Raw genomic sequence first — 20271 nt, 5'->3', positions numbered from 1 at the left:
GGTATAGAGGAGTTGCCAGCAAATAAAGAGGGAATGGGGATCAAACAAGTTTCCTTAATCTTTACCCAGCATACTTTTTGTAAACAAACAAAAAAAAAATTTTTAATGTTTTCTTTGGGTTTGTACAAGAAATTTACAGTGTGAAAAATATACATGTGAAAATGAGGCCATAATCCTGGGTGAAGGGAGGGGCTGCTTGGTCACAAACACAAATAAACAAGACATTTCTGAGTTCTTCCTTTGGTCTGACTTCAGCCCCCTCATTCCAGGAGAGAGGCTGCAGGGCTGGAAGCTGGGGGCCAGACCCCAGTCCCAGCCCTGTCCCCCAATGTGGGTAGGGTGGGGGCAGGCACATCTGGAGCAGCTGGTGCCTCTGGCTCTCGCTGGCTTGGGTGAGGGAGAATGTGGAGATGAGGGTGTCCCTTCCTCTCCCCAGATTCCCAGCAGGAGTGGGTTGGAGGTGTCTGGGTAAGAAGGGTGGCACTGGCAGCAGTGGGGAGTGAAATGGCTAGAGTGAGTAGGTGCCTCTGGGTGATAGTGAACACAGGGACCTCTGAAGGGTCTAATCTTGCTCCTTCAAGTCATAGGGCCACCCCGAGTTCTTGGCAGATCCTAGAGGATAAGTGGCTCTGGGGTCCTCAGACTTTGGGACCCTCAGTGGATCCCAGGTCCTAAGTAGATGTGCAGCTACTGCCCATATGGGTGCAGATGGCTCTAGATCTCAGTGGCAGTGATCTCCTCTAGGCAGATGCAGGGGGCCTGCTCAGCCAGGCCCAGGTCGGCGAGCTCCCGGGCCTCCAGCTCCAGGCTGAGCTGCTGTAGCTCCTGCTCCAGCTGCCGGTTGCGCCGGTACATCTGGATATAGTTGTGCTGCAGCTGCTTCTGGTATCGGATCACCTGCTCCTTCTCTGCCTGCCAGGCCAGCCTCTCTCCCTCAAAACTGTCCCGCTGCTCCTCACCCCGCCGCCGCTCTCGCTGCAGTTCCACCCGCAGTTGCTCCACCTGGGCCCGCAGACTGCCTCCCACCCCAGCTGCTGCCCGCTGCACCTTGGCCTCATCACTCTCTGCCAGGAGGAATGGGTCAGCCGTGGCAGGTGGCACAGGGGGTTCCCGGAGTCCGGCTGCCTCAGCATCCAGCTGCCCAGCTTTCTCCCGCAGCCGCTCAGCTTCCTGGCGGTGCCGTTGTAGCTCCTGGGAACAGGCCTCCAGTTCCAGCTCCCGTGCTCGGGCCGCCTCCTGGAGGCCCCGTGCCCGGCCTTCACTGACCCTCAGCGTAGCTCGGGCCTCTCGCAGTGCCACCCGCAGGGCCACCAGCTCACTGCCCTTCTGTACCAGCTCTGCCTGAGACTCCTTCAGTTGCTGCTTCAGCAGGGAGATCTCGCCTGACTTCTGGCACACCTAGGGGTGGTGAGGGTGGGTGGTGAGAAGGTTCCTGTGGGCACCACTTCACGTCCAGCTCATCAAGCTGGTCATTCAGGGAGAAGAGGTTTGAGCATCATCATTTTACAGATGAACAGAGGCAAATCTAATGACATGTCCAAAGTCATACAGCTAGTATGTGGCTAAAGTAGAAAACATAGATCTCTTTCCTGCAAAGCTGGTGTCTTTAAACCAGTGGTTTTCAACCTTCCTAATGCCACAGCCCTTTAATACAGTTCCTGCGGGTCGTGATCCACAAGTTGCGAACCGCTGCTTTAAACCATCAAGAGACACTGTGGAAGTGCCGCTTAGCCCTGGGGGACTGAGTGATGGCAGGAACTGCCATGAGTGGAACAGTGGAGGGCAGTGCCCACATTGTCAGTTGATAGGCACTACTGTGCCTCGGTTATGAGCACAGATTTGGAGCCACACTGCCTAGGTTCAAGCTTTAGCTTTGCCAGTGCTAGGTGTGATTTAGGTCTTACCCTTTCTGGACCTCTACTTTGCTCATCTATCAAAGGGGGTATTTTTTGTATGTTTTTTGAGACAGAGTCTTACTTGGTCACCCTGGGTTGAGTGCCCTGGTTTTCATAGCTCACAGCAACCTCAAAATCTCAGGATCAAGTGATCCTCTTGTCTCAGCCTCCTGAGTAGTTGGGACTACAGGAAAAACTAGTCCCTGGCTAGTTTTTCTATTTTTAGTAGAGATGGGGGTCTCACTCTTGCTCAGGCTGGTCTCAAACTCCTGAATTCAGGCAATCCACTCTCCTCAGCCACTATGCTAGCCTAAAAAGGGGTATTAATAGTGCCCACCTCACAGGGTTCTTATGAGTATTAATATGTGGTATACTGGCGGCACCTGTGGCTCAGTGAGTAGGGCGCTGGCCCCATATGCTGAGGGTGGCAGGTTCAAACCCAGCCCTGGCCAAACCGCAACAAAAAAATAGCCGGGCATTGTGGCGGGCGCCTGTAGTCCCAGCTGCTCGGGAGGCTGAGGCAAGAGAATCACTTAAGTCCAAGGATCAGAGGTTGCTGTGAGCTGTGATGTCATAGCACTCTACCCGTGGGCGGTATAGTGAGACTCTGTCTCTACAGAAAAAAAAAAAAAAATATGTGGTATACTTAGAATAGTGCCTGTCACACAGCAAACACTGCACTGTTATTCTTTGGAAGGCAAGGGGATAGGAGTACTCTGGCTATGTGGACTCCAGATAACACCCATGAGGAAACCTTACATGGAAGCACAAGGACACCCCCACCTAGAAAGGGACAGCAGGCCAGGCATGGTGGCTCACACCTGTAATCTTAGCACTCTGGGAGGCCAAGGTGGGCGGATTGCCTGAGCTCACGAGTTCAAGACCAGCCTGAACTAGAGTGAGACCCATTTCTAAAAACAGCTAGGCATTATGGCAGGTGCCTATAGTCCCAGCTACTCGGGAGGCTGAGGCAAAAGAATCACTTGAGCCCAAGAGTTAGAGGTTACTGTGAGCTATGACGCCAGGGCACTCTACCAGGGGTGACAAAGACAAAGTGAGACACTGTCTCCAAAAAAAAAAAGGATAGCAGAGGGAATCCTCATTTCACAGGGCTGAGGGGAAGGGGGGCTGTCTGGGGGTGGCAGGCTGAGGGATGTGTGGCTAGGCCCCTCTCGCCAGGGCTCATCCCTGTGTGACCCTGCTCCCTTGGCCCTCCTGTGTGGGCTCACCTCCCACTTGGTCTCTTCAAGCCGTGGCCCAAGCTCCCGCTGCTCCCGCTCCAAGGTGGCACAGCGCCGTTCCAGCTGCTCACGCTCTTGCAGCAGCTGGGCAAAGTCATCCTGCAACTGACGCTTCTCCTGCTGCAGCTGGAACACCTGCAGCTGCAGCAGCTGCTGTGCCCGCTGTGCTCGCTGCGCCTGGGCTGCACAATCTTCTCGCAGGGCCTCACGCTCTCGCTGCCAGTGCCGCTGCCGCTCCTCATAAGCCTGTGGGCGAGAAGGCAGGTCCTGGGTAGCTTCCTGAAATCCCCACTCTCTGACTGCTCTGGTGGCCCACTGCCCTGGGCCTGGGGAGGGTAGATGCCATCAAACAATTATGACAATAGCAATACTTTTATAACAAAAGAAACAATAACAATAGTAATAGCAAGCACTTACATAGCACTTCCTAGGTGCCAGGCATTTTTCTAAGCACTTTATACCCTTTGCCTTACTTAATCCTCACAATAACCTTATGGAGCCAGAAGTATTCCCATTTATAGATGAAGAAACTAAGGCTAAGCAAAGTTAGGTAAACTTGTTCAAGTTCAAAAGATAGCACATGGCAGTGCTGGGTGTGAATCCATGCACCTTGGCTCCTTCTCACTCCACAGTAACTAGGCGGGAGGGGGTGGTGTGTGTCTCAAATGCAACTGTGCAATCCCCTCCCCCAGAACAGAAACACCCTTTGGATTCCCAGGGCCTTAGGTAATTCTGCCACGATGCTCCCCATTATCACCAATGACCACACCTGGCACATGGTCGCCTCACTCTCGTCCAGATTGTCCCGCAGCTGCTGAAGCTCTGCCTCACGGTCACGGAGCTTTCCTTCCAGGACACAGTGCAGCAAGGCCTCATCCGAAGGGGGAGGAGGGGGTGGGGGCGGTGGGGAGCGCTCCCCACAGGAGCTGTTGTCAGGGGAGGCCCGGGGACCACTGCCCAAGAGCCCCCCAGCCACACGGCCCCCTAGGGAGCCTGTGCTCTTGCTGGAGGAGGATCGGCCACTGTCTGAGTGGGAGGGCCCAGTAGGGGCCCCTCGGGCTGGTCCAGGCTGTGCCCCCCGCCCAGGGCCATGAGAGGGCAGGTGTCCACCTGGGGAGCTGGTGGCTGGCTCAGCACCCCCAGTGCTATAGGTGGGCAGGCTGGATAATGAGTTTCGGCCAGAGTCGGACAGTGTTCCCGATGGGCAGCCGCTGGCCCAGCCACTCAATGCCAGGGGTTTGTCGGCAGCCGAGGAGGAGGAGGAGGAGGCTGGGGCCCCAAACAGCTGTGTTAGGCTGCCCTGGCTCCCAGATAGCCCGGTGGCCCGAGGACCCAGGAAGCTAGGTAGGGATGGTGCCCCTCGAGGTTTGGGCAGCACTGGCTTGAACGCTGTTGGGCGGATCAGGATTTTCTCCATGTTCTGAAATGAGGCGCCATGTGACACTGGGAATGAGCTGCCTGATCTTGCAAAGCCCTTATAATACTCCCTCCCTTCCCATCTGGGATCCCCAAAACCCATATATTAATAACAATTTGCGACAATGGGCAGTGGGCCTCCTTGAATGTCAGCTTTATGTCAAGTGCTTTGAAAGGTTCGTCACTAATCATGACAAAAGCCATAAGGGCAAAATATTATCACTATCCTTATATAACATATGAGGAAATGGAGGCTTAGCCAGGTTAAAGGCCTTGCCCAAAGTCAAATGCATAACATTACAGAATAATAATTTAAGCAACTAGCATTTACTGAGTGTATGCTGTGTGCCAGGCACTATGCTATGCATTATTTGATTTAATTTTCACAACAATCCTATGAAGGCTGACCTAGTCTCTCCATTTCACAGATAGAGTAACAGAGGCTCAAATAGGTTAGGTGAATTTCCTGAGGTCACACAGCCAGAATGAGGCAGAGCTGGAATTAGAACTTAGGTTTGGTTAACCTAGTACCCACACACTTTTTCTCTATGTAAGATTCCAAATTCTAGCTTCCCAAGAAGGCTCTTGATTCCACCCAGGGCCACAAGGAAGAGCTGGTCCTCACCTTTTCCAGCTTTCCAGAGACAGGGATAAGCTTTGGTGGGGGGCCACGGAGGTGGGCATAGCGTGCCCGTTGTTCTCGGGCATCTTCAACATCACTGCTTGGGCTGGGAGGTGACTCTGTCCGGAAATCCTCATTGATGTAGGTGAAGGTGGTGCTTGGGACAGCCTTCCTAGGGGGGACAGCTGGGCACAGTGGCTCCTGTCCCTCATAGCTACCCCGCAGCAGTCCATCCTGCTGGCGGAAGAAGGTGGGCCCAGAGGGGCCATGGTGGCGGGGAGGAGCTGGCCCTCCAGGGCAGGGCCGGCCTGAGATGAGGCTGCTCACACTGCCCATGGCTGGAGCTTGCGGGGCAATGGCAGCTTCAGGAGCGGAGTCCAGTGGCACTGGCAGAGTCTGCACAATGGCCATGGTGGCAGAGGCTCAGGCCTGGCCAGGGGCCTCCAGGGCAACCTGCAAGCAGGACAGTGGTGTTAAGAGTCTCTCCACCTTGACCTCTCCCCACCCTTCCTATACAAGGTCTTGCCTGAGTCCCTCTCTTGACCTCTTGATCCAGGCCAAATACCCGCCTGCCATCAGTAACAAGCCCTGACAAGACTCTCCCTCCAAGCACTGGTATGAACTTCAATTTTCTGTGGGTCCTAGACTGCTGCCCAACTCTGGTCTAACCAGGGCTGAGGACTGAACCCACTGAGCCAAGATGAGAGCAGTGAGAGGCCTGGTTGGTTATGCAAGTCCACTTGGCAACAGAGGCCAGAGCCCAGGCCCAGGCCCAGGCCCAGGCCCAAGCCCAAGCCCAGTTCCCAGTTCTGTATCCCTATAAGAGGACAAGACTCAGGTTAGGGAGGGAGCCCTCTCTACTAGTTCCTGGCACAGGTCCCTGGTCCCCTGGAACAGGTGGCCTCATTACAGGGCAGTTTAGACAGAGGCAACCTTAGGGATGCAATCAGTAACTCAGATAGTAATTAGGGAACAAAGATCCAAGGCCAAGCAGTGCCCTACCTCCCCCTGCTGGGCCTCAGTTTCTCTCAGACAGAGAGGCGGCAAAGGTGGAGCTGGCCAAACAAGAAACCTGCAGCTTTTAGGGAGCCCTTAAGTAGGGTCTCCTGCTTTCCAGAGGTAGATTTGGGCTCATGCTTATTTCCATGACAAATCCTAGCCTCTCTAATCAATACAGGCCCTGCCCCACTGCCAACCACTATGAGACCTTCCAGTTTTAGATGGTCCCTAAAGTAACCCTGAGGAGATGAAGAGTAAAGCCCCACTTCTAGCAGCTGCTCCAAAACCTTACTTCCCTGAAGCCCAAGCATGAGGGCTCCACCTCCCTAGGCCCTGTCAGGAAGGGGATAGCAAGTCTCCACCCGGAACTCCCTCCCCATTCATGATGACCAGGACTTAGGCATCTGCTGAAGTCATCATGCAGAGTAGGGGCCAAGAAGTGGACAGAGAATTGCAGGGGAGTAGGAGTGTGTGCATGCACTTCTGTGCATGACTAAATGCACAGGAGCATGAAAATGAACACTATGTGTGTACACGAAGATGTGTGAAAACATGAGTGTATATGTATGTTTGGATGGATGTATCAGTACATTCATACATATAGGAGCATATTTGTGAATACATACGTGTATGTCTTACAAAAGAACGTGGGTAAATAAGGGGTCGTTATTAGAAAGTATGTGAAAGTTATAAATGCATATGTAACATAAATATGTGAGAAAATGGATAGATATATCAGTACATTCATGTCTACAAGAAATTGTGTGTAAACTACTATGTGTGTACTTCCCATGAGTGTGTGATCAGGAAGGTGAATGTGTACAAGTGTGTACAGAGGAGTCTGTAAGCATGTAGGAGTGGGTGGGAGCCTGAGGGTGTGTGTGCATGGCCAAGTGGAAGAGTGGGAGCCTGTTTTTCCTCACTCTCTGGCATGTAGGGAGAGGTGAGACACACATCATCTGATTCTTTTGCCTTATCTGTTCCCCTTCTTTCTTGTTTGTGCTCCATTAAGTCCACCCCCTCCTCCCCACCTAAGTCAAAAGACTCAGAACCAGGAAGACATCCAAACTGAGGCAAGACTTACTGGGAGCTGGGGGTAGGAGGTGAGTGATGTGCAGGGAGCAATTATAGGCCCCTCTGCAGGGCTGGAAGCTGAGGCCACCCACAATCCCCAGCCCCTAGTAGAGAGCAAAGTAGATAGTGAATCCACTCCTCTCCCCTCTCCAGGACCATTCCAGGGCATGGAGAGAACAGTGGGGAAGGGGCTTCACAGGGGGCAACCAGGATAGGCACCTCCCTCTGCATTTCCCCACTTTAGTGAGCAGAGAGTAAAAACTGAAAGGAGGAGACAGACTCACTCAGAAAGGGACCCAAAAGACAAGAGACAAAGACTCAAAGAGGCCTCGAGGGTCAGGCATTCAAGGAGACAGGCAGGCAGACCCAGTGAACCAGGGACCCTGAGCCCACTGAGAAAGGGGTCCCAAATCCACCCTGACATAAAGCTGGGCCCTGAGAGCCAGACACCCAAGGAACCTGAGCCAGGCGTCTGGAAAGCCAGGCCCAGCCAGCCCGGCTCCCGCTCCTGGAGCCTGAGAGAGAAGGAGGGGCAAGTGGAGGCTCCATTTTGAGAAATGCGTTTATGGCTGTGGGAAAAAGGAGCCCCTCAAGCTCCCCAGCACTCCCGGAGTAATCTACTCTGGCACAGGAAACCCCCCATTTTAGTGGGCTGGGCAGAGATGAAGGCTGAGGCTCAGCCAAGGCTAGAGAGGGGTCAGAGAGTTGGGCAAAGTCTCCCCCCAACCCGAACTCCAAGGAGCAGTCAGGCGGGATCAAGTCTGGGGTCTCGAGTTGCCACTCCGCGACAGGAGGCCGGGAGCCCCTACCCACCCTTAAGAGTCCAACCTCCCTTCCAGAAAGTGGGGGCAGCTGTGGAATGCTGCCTCCCCTCTGTTCTCAACCGCGCAGAACGTGGGGGCGTCCCAGGCCGCCTCCCAGCCCTGGCCCCCCCTCACCTCCGCCGCGCTGCTCCATGCTCAGCCCCGGGCCGCCCCGAGCGCTCCACAGGCGCGCCGCCCGGCTCCAACCCGCGCGCTGCCACTCCGAGCGCCGGGCCCGGACCCGCCCCGCCTCCGCGGCGCCCCCCGGCCCAGGCCAGCCCCCTCCGGCTCGAGTGGGCGGTGCCGCGCCGGGGAGGGTCCGAGGGGCGTCCCCGCCCCCGGGGCGCGGACACGCGCAAGCACCCCGCGTCACGCGTGTCCGCCGGAGCGCACGCAGGAGCTGTAAGGCGGCAGTCAGGGTCCCTCCCTCCGAGGCTCGGTGACTGTGTGTCTAGGTTCGGTCGACTCGGGATGCGGCGCGGCTGGTCACCCTCTACCCCAGCCAGGGCCCTGGGGCCAGCAGCAGCTGGTCATTGTTTGAGCACAAAAGGCCAAGGCGGTGACGTCCGCCCCTCCCCCTCCTTCTCTATTCGAAGCTTTCTATTCGGACACTCTCTAGCTTTAGAGTCGAGGGAAATGGGGGTCAGCTCCCCTTTACTCTCCGGCTGCCGGGGCCCTAGGCCCCAGCACAAGTCGGGGGCCGAGGCCTAGTCTGTGCCTGTCCCACCCCCAGCGGGTCAGAAGCCGCACACTAGGGTTTGCCACGGCGGCGCCACCTGGCGGCCGGCTCAGAGATCACACTCAGTCGCCCTCCACGATGGGGGCCTCAACCCGATTCCCCAGCACTGTGCTCTCTTGCCCATGAGCTCTGGCCTGCCCCTGGCGCGGCGGCCCGAGGAAGGTGCTCCCCAACCTTCCCTCGGAGTCATTTGCTAAGAGAAAGGTCATTTCTCAAGCGGGGCGGCGCCAGCCCCCCCAACAATCACTGGGATGAGCCATTCCAGACCTACAGGCCAAATCAACATCAGACTCACTACAGACAACATTCTACTTTCTCCGGGTCACAAATATTTTCACCCTCTCATAAACAACACAGTTTTCATCACACCCACACGATCTTTCCCACATTCAGTCTCACCACGCAGCTACAGTCTCATCCATCATATGGGTCCATGTTCATTCTTTCCATAATCTTCCAGTTCAACTCACATAAAGACACACTCGGTGTCACATGCCTGTTGTGTACATTCTTTCACAACAATTCGCAGTCCTTCACACCCAGCCACAGTCTTAAATACACTTACTTTGCCTTCTGACCATCTTTCACACACTGACTGTCTTAGTCATTCAGACAACTTCTTACACCCACACAGCCTTTCCCCTAGGGGTCTCTGTGACCTGGTAAGGTCAGCTGATGCTGGCACCCCTGGGCAAGGACAGCCTCTCTCTCTCCCTAACGCCCCCACTCTTAGCCAAGGCCTGGCAGAGCTCTCAGCCAAGGCCTGCCAGAGCTTGGCCCCAGGAAGGAGCATCCCCCCTTCCAGGCCACAGCCCTGGCCGGCTCTCAGTTCTATTTTTAGCTTTATGGAAAGGGTTGTTTTTCTTTCTTTTTCCCTGGAAAGGGAAACATAGCCCAGCAAGCCTCAGGCGCACCCCAGACCTAAAGCGTCGTAAGAGTAGATTGAGCCCCTTTCCTCAGTAGAGACCCCCTCCTCTGGCCTTGCCCTGATACCGGCTTCCAGGGGCACCAAGAGCCTCCTCCCGCTTCTGGCAGCCTGCCCAGTTCGGGAAGCAGCTGGGCTCAGCCTGTATATAGGGGTGGAGAGTTGGGGGAGAGGGAGGGAGGTATAGGGCTGCTGCCCACTCTCTCATTCCCTGGGGGAAAGGAGGTCATTCTCCTTTCTACTAGAAGTAGGTAGGCCCTCTCAGGTATTGAGGGGGTATTTACACTCATGCATTCTCTAGGGGGAAAGGAACTCCTACTCCAGCGAGGGTGGAGGTGGTGGTAGGAAGGGGATCCACAGGCGCTCAGACAGCTGTGCCCTAGGCTGGGGTAAGGGGGAGGGGGCAGCTGTCCAGGCTCATCAAGGGCCTCTCTCTGATACCTTCAGGGATGCAGACAGTAGGCAGAGAGCCCAAGTAACCGCACCCTGGCCCAACAGTCTCTCATCCTCCTGCACCACCCTGGCTCCAGGGGGCGTTGTGTTCCCGTGGCTCATCACCGCTCCAGGCGGAGAATGGAATACAGTCCAGCATGGGACCAAGCAAACTCGCCCTGAACTTCTGCAAGGGGGGTCCTCGCCCAGTGGTGGGGTTGGGGGAGCACAGTCCACTGATCTGCGGAGTAATCACGTGCCAGGCGCCTGTTTACCTCTTAGTTTTCACCTGCGGACCGCCGGGAAGCAGGAACCTCCGGATGCGTCCCACCCGGCCCGCCCCCGTCGGCGGTCACGGGGCTTCCCCTCTCCCCTACCTAAACTAAATACACCAGAGTGCCCCGCCCTCTGGGGGCTCTGCGCGGGTTGGCGCTGCCCTTGAGAGTGTAAGGTTAAGCTGCTGGGCGCGTTCTTTCCCAGTGCACGTGTGTTCGTGTGTCCCAAGTGCATGCGTGGGTGTGTGCACACGTGTGTAAGGGACCGTCGGTGTGAGTTTGTGTCGCTTCTCTGTTCAGACTCGTCTTCTGCGTCCCATCGTGTGGGAAACCCCTCCTCACCCCAACTCCCAGCTTCCCCAGATGTGTAAAGTTCACTTCCGAGCAAGGATGTGCAGGAGGCAGGAGTTCCTGCACCTACGCCGCCCCACCACTCACCTAGCGCCACCTGGGCCTCCGCTCCAGCTCCTGCTCGGCTCCTGCTCCAGCTCGCCCACCTCCCCGCCACAAGAACGCCGGCTCCCCAACCCGCTCCGGGCTCCGGACTCCGGGTGCCCGCCAGGCCGGACCTGGAGGAGCGGGGCGGGGCAGCTGAGGCCGCGCCCCCACCCCAGGAGGGGAGTGGTCTGCCCACCAACCCCTCAACAGGCAACCCCGTACACAGCCCAACAGTAGCTAGATGGTGGCCTGAAGCTGCACCTCTGGCTCCTTGACTTCACAGTCTACTGGACTTGGCTTTCGACCCCGGGAGGGGGTGAGCAGCACGTGACCGAGAGTTAAGCTACCTGGCTGCCCTAATTAAGCTGGCTATACGGCTTGACTCTAACACCGTCCCCCGATTTGTAGGGACCCCACTCTAAGCCCACTCCCCAAACACAGGGAAACCCTTGGGAAGTAGATACAAAAGGCTCGGGTTTCACCAAAACAGCTCCCACCCCCACCATACCTACACCTCAGCTGTGGGCTGTCCAAGCAAAACTAGCACCGCCCCCTTCCCTTGAGTAGGTGTTGGCACAGGTGAGCAGGCCTGCCAGTTTTGGCCCCCCACAGGGCATGGCTAGGCTGCCTTTAAACTCATAAAGTCCCACCCACAGGCACAAACAGGAAGTTGGCCTGTGTTGCAAGGAGGCACCAAGGGCTCCCTCCCTCCATGGCATTCAAGACAAACAGCCTGTGGAAAGGTGCAGGTCTGCAGGTATCTGGGCCATATTTGCAGCCTGAATTACTTGGCTGCAGGAGATCTTGGTGAGCTATTTCTTCTCAGACATATACACAATAGAGAAGAAGCTGCTGGAAGACTAAAGCTTCCCCCTCACAGTCAAGTGTGACACATAGACACTGTAAATCTGAGAACACGGTGGCAAATCCACCTGGACCCGGCTTAGCCAGGCCCTTCCTGGGCTCTTATGGAGGTTCTTAACATCCAGTTGGACATAGGCAGATTACCAGTCTTGTCCAGGTAATTTACATAGGTCCTAGGGATTCCCCCACTGCTTTTTAGGCTCCAGGGATTCCTGAACATACTTTGGGCCAGATCTTGACCTGGAGAATTTAAGGCAGGTCTGGAGTGTTTGTACAAGGGGTGTGGTCCGGGGTATGTATTAGCTTCCCCTTCTGTCTCATCATTCTGGTTTGTGCTGTGTGGGGGTGTCTACTAGGAGGGTGGAGTAAGACAAACAGCCAAGTCTGTGTCTATCCTTCTACCCCTAATTCACAGAGACCTCACAAAGGTCCACTACTGAGAACCCCTAAAGGATTTCCTGAGAACATGCCAGCCATTCTAGGGAGACCAGAATGTAGAACCCACATCCTTATGGGTAGTGATCTGGTGTGTGCATCTGGAAGGCATGGCTGACATTCAATATTACAAAAACCCTGGATGAGGCCTAGGCCAGCCAGGGGCTGGGAATGATTACTGCAGGATTAGGGAGGCCTGGCTCCAGCCAGTCTGGAAGAGACCCCCAAGAAGGGAGGCCCTGTAGGAGCTATCCCCACCCCCAGGTTCTTGTGCACAGAGAATGGCTTTGCAGCAGTTCTGCTCCAGGGTCTGTTTCAGGAGATGTTTGTGGCTACAGTTCTCACATACATAGACCAGAGACTGCAGACCGTTCCACAGGGTCCCAGAAGTCTCTTCTCAGATTGACATGAAGACTGACAAGGCAGCCCTCCTTCTAGTGAGCAGGAAAACTTCCACCAACCTCTGCAAAAGGCTTCTTCACAGTCCCCTCAGAACAACGTGCATCCTCACTATTCTTTCAGGCAAATCCAAAGGTAAATTGAGACTTTAGGATATCAGAGGAAGAGCAATGACAAAGTGTCATCATTTAGGAATATATATATATATTTTTTGGAGACAGAGTCTCACTCTGTCACCCTGGGTAGAGTGCCATGGCATCATCGTAACTCACAGCAACCTCAAACTCTTGGGCTCAAGCAATTTTCCTGCATCAGCCTCCAGAGTAATTGGGACTACAGGCACCCACCATGACCCTGGCTATTTTTCTATTTTTAGTATAGTTCAGGCTGGTCTCAAACTCCAGAGCTCAGGTGATCTACCTGCCTCAGCCTCCTAGAGTCATAGGATAGGATTACAGGCATGAGCCACCATGCCCAGTCCATTTTGGAATATTTCTGACAGGGTCTCTGAATCACCTACATCAAAATCTCCTCCAAGGATTGTTTTTTTGTTTTTTTTTTTTGAGACAGTTTCACTTTGTCAGCCTCAGTAGAGTGCCATGGTGTTGTAGCTCACAGGAACCTCAAACTCTTGGGATCAAGTGATCCTCTTGCCTCAGCCTTCCAATTTGGACTATAGGCACCCACCGTAACACCTGACTATTTTTAGAGATAGTCTTGCTGTAGCTCAGGTTGGTCTGGAACTCCTGAGCTCAACCAATTCACCCACCTGGGCCTCCCAGAGTGCTAGGATTACAGATGTGATCCACTATGCCCAGCCAAAAAAAAAAAGATGAGGATTACTGCACCCTCCCCACACCTCCAGGATTAGAAACGTATATGTAGTCTGTGCGGCAGGATGGGGGTGGGGTGGAGAGGGAGGAGTAGGGCCTGGGTTCTGCATTTTTAACAAATCCCCAGGAGTTGCCACACACATTAACATGAGAAAAACATGGAGAAAGTACAGAAGGAGGGAAGCAGCTCACATCACAGAGGGACAGCTGGTCAGGCAGGGTTTGGGCATGTGGCCCAGTGATCCACACCTCTGCCAGGAATCACATGGAGCTCCTCAGGGAAGTTAGGGATGAGGACACACCATCTTGTCTCCCCTAGGCCATGAAGAGATGTAAGGCAGAGATGGGGGTGTGCAGGCCCTTTAATGTCCCTGCTTCCTTGGCAGCCCATAGCTCAAAGGCTACAAGTGGGGGAGGGGACTCAATTGGGAGAGGAAAGCCCAGTTACAGACTGAGGAGACACCTGGTGGACAAATGGGAAAAAGCACACAAACAAAGGCAATGGAAAAAATACTTTTTTCAGTAAAACTGGAAAAGGCTCTACAAAAAGTCTTAATGACAGCTGTCTGTCTGATGCAGCATACAATGGAATTAGTGTACAGGGGGCAGGCACTCTGGGTTCACAGCTTTCTTCCATGGCTCCATGGCCAAGCAGCCCAGCAGGAGGTAGCTCCCACCTTTTGAAGTCCTGAGATTATAGGGCTAAATACCTAGGATCCAATTCTAGCAAGTGCTACCTTATGCCAGGCTCTACAATGTGGGGAGCAGAAGGGCTTGGAACCCACTATGTCACCCTTTGGGTCTCAATAGTGCGGCTGGAGTTTTGGCAAGAAGTCTACTTCCCTCCAGATTTAGGGTGCTTTGAACTCACAGCCTCAAATTTGACTTGTTCATACTTACCTCAGGGCTCTGTGTTTACTTCTCTGCCTGGAGAGATGCTTACATGGCTTCATTCCTACTTCTTAAAGAAGTAGGAATGAAGCCATGTAAGCATCTCAGCTCACATACCCTCTGCTCAAAGGTACCTTTTTAGACTACTCATCTAAACTATCTGCAAGCACTCTATCACATTACTACTCTGTTCGTAGCATTTTCACCAACTAAAACTATGTTGTGCTTATTCGTCACTTGCTTGTCTCTTCCCCCAGAATGCAGTTTATATGGAAACAGAGACTTTGTCTTTTCTCTGCTGGCTGGGTACCTAGGACTTGAACAAAGCCTGACACATAGTAGGTTCTCAAATATTTGCTAAATTGAATTTCCTCACTATGGAACCCTGCCTAAGGTTAGGACCACTCAGACTAAGAAGGGCCTGTAGTTCAGAACCACAGGACAGAGGCACCCTAGCAGAGGGACAAGAGAGTCTATGCCCCAATCTGTCCTATCAGGCTCATGTCAGCTACCATCTGTACACAGCCTTCACCGTGAAGGCTTGGAGGGATTGGGGGCCAGGTCTGAGCATGTCTCAGAGTTCTGGGGTGTAGCCCCCTTTTTGCCAGAAGATGGCTTTTTGGCCACTAGTCCATTGTCATCCTTGATCTTCTTGAGCCGGGACTTGCTCTTGGGTGGGATGGAGAAGGTGAGGGAGCTCTTGTTGAACTCAAGTGGGAAGACACCTACATCTCCATCAAAACGGTTTTTGGACACCTGCAGATACCGTTTCCCTGGGCCGGTTACCAGCTTCCGGTCCTGCAGGATCAGAACGTTGTCTGCTTCCTGGCTTGCCTAAGGGAAAGGGGGCAGAAGGAGGCATGAGTAAGAAGATGTATAAGTGAAACAGAAAGGAAGGTTGAGGGTGCAGGGAGAAGTGGTAAGAATGGGGAAAGGGAAAAGTACTTCCCCTACATCACCAAAGCTCCATGAACTACTGACCACAATGCTGAGGCCACCCACATCTTTCAAATCCCTGAAAAGCTTACTGTTGTCTCAGATTTTGCACATGCTGTTCCCTCTCCTCCTCCACAGCTGGCCACCCCACTCATCTCAGCTTCTTCCCGTCATTCAGGTCTCACTCCAAATGTCACACTTTATTAGAAAGATCATTCTTTTTTTTTTGTAGAGACAGAGTCTTACTTTATTGCCCTTGGTAGAGTGCCATGGCATCACAGCTCATAGCAACCTCCAACTCCTGGGCTTAGGCCATTCTCTTGCTTCAGCTTCCCAAGTAGCTGGGACTAGACACCTACCATAATGCCCAGCTATTTTTTTGCTGTAGTTTGGCCAGGGCCAGGTTTGAACCCACCACCCTCGGTATATGGGGCCAGCGCCTTACTGACTGAGCCATAGGCGCCGCCCAGAAAGACCATTCTTGATCCTCTGAAGTAAAGGAAGTGCCATTGTTTTTTTTTTTTTTTTACTTCTGCATGATTTTCTTTCCCAACTCCATGTTTGTTCTATGTGGCACATAGTTTGTGCTCCTTGTCTTTAAGTCCCTGTGCTCGGCCCAGGTCTGGAATGCAATAGGTGCTCAGTGTAACACTGTAAACTCCAGGATAGGGCTGGAGGATCTCCCATTTATGTGATTATCTAATACCTAATGCCCAGAAGGATCTCCCATTTATGTGATTATCGAATGCCTATGTTCTGCCAAACCTCAACTCAACTTTGCCGATACCTCCTTTGGGAAGTCTCCCCAGGTATACCAGGCTGACTCATATCTTTTCTCTTTGTTTCCCAAATACCTGTGCTGTCTATCATAGCTCTTATAACACTGAGTTGCAATTACTGTCTCATTATTTCCCCCACTAGAGGGTGTAAGCTCCTGGAGAGCAAAGGACCAACTATTATCAACCTTTATATTCCTAGCACACATATTACAAGTTTGAGAACTCATCCTAGGAAAACATGTTACATACCTCATTGCTGAACATCACTATAGTCACCTTCGAAAGACCCCCCTGGGGAAGCTATGCACCAACACCAGCACCTAGTCCAGACTTCAAAGCAATTTTGGAATTCTTTTTCTAGAATCACCATCAGATCTGTCATCACATGGCACACAAAACAGTGCAACAATGAACACCACTCAGCAAGATACTGGCACACGTCAACACAAACACCACTGTGAGACACTGATATACCAAGGTTATGAAACCTTACTGAGTATATTGTACAGTGCTGCCAATGTAAGCGCACATGGTGGCAAAGTTTGTGAACTTAACTGTCAGACCTGATACAACAGCTCTGATGGCCATTATAGAAAAGGAGTTCCAATATTGCTTTGTAGGGTGGACTAGGTGCTGGCATTGGTGCATAGCTTCCCAAGGGGAGTACTTCAAAGGTGACTATTGTGATATTCAGCGATGACATATGTAGCACATTTTGTAGGATGACTTTGTGAACTTAACTGTCAGTCCTCATATTCCTTGTGTGATGGGCCCAAAGGCACTGCCTCTTGGCTTTTCCAGAAGGGGAGTCCAGGCTTGTTAAAAATGAGGATTACTGTACCTCTCCTCAAACTTTTCCCAACATGATTTTAGCCTGAATGATGGCCACCTCCTCTACTCTTGTAAACTTGATGTTCTCTAAAGGCTACTCACTTTGGCTGAGCCAAAGATGGATGCTGTCTGCAGTTCCTTGTCATCATCCTCTTTCCGAGGGTGAATGACCAGTGTCACATGGCAGCTACTATCTGTTGCAAACTTCCGAAAGGCCCCAACAATGTAGTCTTGAGCTGCAATCCTGTCCCCAAGAACACAAAGAGGTTATCAGACATAGAAGGACAAGAACATACATGTATTCTTTTTTATTCTGAGACAGTCTTACTCTGTTGCTCAGGTTAGAGTGCAGTGGCATCATCATAGCTCACAGCAACCTCAAATTCTCAGGCTCAAGTGATCCTCTTATCTCAGCCTCCCAAGTAAGCTGGGACTACAGGTACCTGCCACACGCCCAGCTAGTTTTTTTTTTTGTGTGTGTGTAGAAATAGGGTCTCCTTCTTGCTTAGGCTGGTCTTGAACTCCTGTGCTCCAGCAATCCACCCACCTCAGCCTCCCAGAGTTCTAGGATCACAGGTGTGAGGTATTGTGTCTCACCCAAAAACTCACTCAAGTCCCTGTCCTTATTTCCTACTGCCACACCCCATACCTCCATATATGTGGGGTGGTATGTACCTGTACACATCTCAGAAAATAAGGAGTACAGTGTGGGTGCCCAGAGGCCAGCGGCCTAAGACATGCGTGTTCAAGGGGTTCAAGCTATACAAGAGGAATGTCACCTGTCTGTGGACAGCTGCTCATGGCCCATCATGAACTGCAGGTTGTCGATGACCACGTGACAAATGTCATAAACATAGACTGCATGTTGCATTGTGTCTATTACAGTTCTGGAAAGGGGTGAGAGCAATGAATCTGAGTTAATTATAAGCCATTTCCAGACCATCCCAGGCAGAAGAGCTAGCACCCTAAAAACTCTTGTGGCCATTCATTCTGTCCTCCCAAACCGGTCTAAGAAGACTTAGGAGTCTCCTCTGGAGCTGGGAAAAGAACCAAAGTTCCTGAGTGCTGGGATCTGTTCAGAAATGCAAAGTGGCTGAAATTGGTGGTGGGGGTTTTACCTGATACTCTGCTGCCCATGGAAAGTCATGAAATAGAGGGGCAGGTCTTCAAATCGGTCGGCCCATTCATCATATTTGTCCAGTTGCTCTTCGAGCCGCCCCATAACAAACTGTGTCAGCATGACCCGGGCTAGTCTCACGTTGCTGATCTCAAAGCTACCCCACAGTGTGTTCACCCCCTGGGAACACAAATCCAGGGCATACTCACTGATGAATGTCGTCTTTCCACTGCCTGTTGGCCCTGCAGAGGGGTGAAGCACAAACCTGGGTGAGGAGAAAGTCCCACTCTTGAAACCAAGACCCAGGTTAGGGCTTCAGAAACCCCCTTCTTGACATTTTCACAGCCCAAACTCATGTTTTTGTCATCTGATCCTCTGTTTCTTTACCCTAGGCAGTGATTTCCCAAAGGGTTACCTGTGAAGACCGTCAGCTCGCCCTTCCGATGCCCTTTCAAGAGACGATTAAGGTCTGGGAAGCGGCTCCAGCGGACACCAGCTACCTGCTCCACATTTGACAGTTCTCCTAGCACCTCCTCCCGAAGCTGCCGGAAAGACACAATGGACTTGTGCCAGGCAGGCAGGGCAGAACGAAGAATACGAGAAGGATTTAAACCTCGGTTCAGGGCCTCTAAGGGACAGGGTTGCTGGTCCCCAGGCCGCACCAAGGAGCATCGCTTGGGGTTCAGTTTTCGGGCAAACAATTTGGCAGCTTCCCAGGACCGAAGGTCATCCCCTAACCAGAACACAATACGTCGGAACTGTTCAAGGTAAGGGAGTAAGGCCGGAGGTAAGCAGGATGTTCCTCGGGGTAGAGCAAGTGTGGGCAGCCCTGTGGATTGGTTCAAGGCCAGGCTGTCAAGCTCACGACTTGTCAGTACCACCTCAACATCTCGATGACTGATCAATGGCAATCCAAACAGATTGTGATAGGCACCAGGATGGGGAATGGTGGTCTGTATGTAGTGCACTCCCTCCCCCTGGCCTTCAGCCCCTAGTAGCTTCAGGCCTCGTAATCCCCAGCTCCCAGGGTAGAACCAAGGGAAGACCAGGCTGCAAGCAGACCGAAGATACCGCACACTGAAACGCCTGAGAGTGTCATCTGTGACCTTGTTAAGGCCAAACATTGTACGAGCCAGTTGTATTTCTTCTGGGTCAGGAAGCTCCCAGAGAGGTACGGCTCGGTCCCAGATCCTCTGGACCTCTTCAATGTCCTCAGCTTCTGGGGTCTTACTAAGCAGGACCCCCTCTCGGGTCCCATCCCCTCGCCCCTCCACACTGGCCTGGAAGTCTTCCCAGCTCCCCTCTGCTAGGCTGGTCATGCAGAGAAAGCGGCCCGTGGTCTTGTCAATGAAGAGGCTGAAGGAAGTGGTAACACCAGCCTGGTCTTTGAGCTGTGAAGACTCCACAAAGGGGCTTGGTGCCCGCAGGCAGCTGTGGCCATCCTGGAAGGGGATCCCATGCCCCCGCAAATACTGGCGGATTTCAGTTGCAGTTACAGGCAATGCTGGTACCTCCAAGGCTGGGAGAGCCTCCTTTCTGTACCGTCTGCGAGGAGGGGCTGGGACCAAGCTTCGGGGCAGGCCCCTCCGACCCATCCACACCCCACGAAGGGGTAGCAAGATACGGAGGGGGTACCCACCTCGGAAAAGGACCCACATTCCTAGCCAAATGTAGGAAGTCACTACTTGAAAAGCCTTAGGTGCCTGGTTCGGACATCTTCATGAGGTCAGGCCTTAAGGATGCTCCACACGACACTCTACAAAGCTCACTCTAGGTGGCTTCTTTCTCCCCTCAAACTTCTTCCTCATAAACACCCCCTGGATTCTCTTCAGCCCTCTCACTGCTACCTCACATCTATGCCCATCTACATCACCCTTTCATGTGTATGATCCTCCAAAATGGCTCCCTTACCTCTGTGGTCCTTTACAGTTTCTCTCCACCACCATCACACCTTTACGACTATCTACAGAACTCTAAACAGTTCCTTCCTGATACGGTTTCTGTATATCATCTCCTCACCTCTACTGTAGCCTCCCAGAATCTCCTCGCGGCCCTCATCTCTACAGCCATCTGCATCCTTTTTGTAGTCCTGCTCTAGGCCTCACAGCTACCCTCTTCGCTGCTCCTTCCCTCATTGGGACCTCCGTATGCCTAGGGCGCCACTGCCTGACGCCTGCCGATCTCCGAGCCCACAGGAGTGCCCACTGCGCGCCTTTCCTCCGCTCTACACTAGGAGATCTGCGGCTCAGGTCCGGTGTCACCACTGCAGTCTCTCCCCTCTACCGCAGCATGTGTCACTCGAACGCGCCACTCGCTTTGACCCCGGA

General features: G+C 53.1%; 2 protein-coding genes across 5 annotated transcripts; both read right to left on the bottom strand.

Moving 5' to 3' along the window:
• Window positions 1-85: 85 nt before the first annotated feature.
• Window positions 86-11139, bottom strand: LZTS2 (leucine zipper tumor suppressor 2). Of its 3 annotated transcripts, none has more exons than XM_053582963.1 (5): window positions 10860-11139; window positions 5178-5627; window positions 3906-4556; window positions 3125-3382; window positions 86-1398 (listed from the first exon to the last, which is right to left on the bottom strand). In XM_053582963.1, the coding sequence occupies exons 2-5, from the start codon at window positions 5583-5585 to the stop codon at window positions 715-717; spliced, it is 2001 nt and encodes a 666-aa protein (XP_053438938.1). In that variant the 5' UTR covers window positions 5586-5627; window positions 10860-11139; the 3' UTR covers window positions 86-714. The 3 variants fall into 3 exon arrangements, with proteins under 3 accessions (XP_053438938.1, XP_053438939.1, XP_053438937.1); XM_053582964.1 differs by lacking the exon at window positions 10860-11139 and adding an exon at window positions 10422-10450; XM_053582962.1 differs by lacking the exon at window positions 10860-11139 and adding an exon at window positions 8186-9041.
• Window positions 11140-13874: 2735 nt separating this feature from the next.
• TWNK (twinkle mtDNA helicase) lies at window positions 13875-20255 on the bottom strand. 2 transcript variants are annotated; one of them, XR_008378728.1, is made up of 6 exons: window positions 18360-20255; window positions 17946-18186; window positions 17607-17714; window positions 16930-17071; window positions 14399-15115; window positions 13875-14337 (listed from the first exon to the last, which is right to left on the bottom strand). XR_008378728.1 is itself a non-coding variant. In XM_053582956.1 (5 exons), the coding sequence occupies exons 1-5, from the start codon at window positions 19600-19602 to the stop codon at window positions 14810-14812; spliced, it is 2040 nt and encodes a 679-aa protein (XP_053438931.1). In that variant the 5' UTR covers window positions 19603-20255; the 3' UTR covers window positions 13875-14809. The 2 variants fall into 2 exon arrangements, 1 of the variants encoding a protein (XP_053438931.1); XM_053582956.1 differs by having other exon boundaries at window positions 13875-15115.
• Between the last annotated feature and the right edge of the window lie 16 nt (window positions 20256-20271).

Source organism: Nycticebus coucang, chromosome 3 (genome assembly GCF_027406575.1).
Source record: "Nycticebus coucang isolate mNycCou1 chromosome 3, mNycCou1.pri, whole genome shotgun sequence".
Lineage (NCBI taxonomy): Eukaryota > Metazoa > Chordata > Mammalia > Primates > Lorisidae > Nycticebus > Nycticebus coucang.
This window is presented reverse-complemented; position numbering and strand designations above follow the sequence as displayed.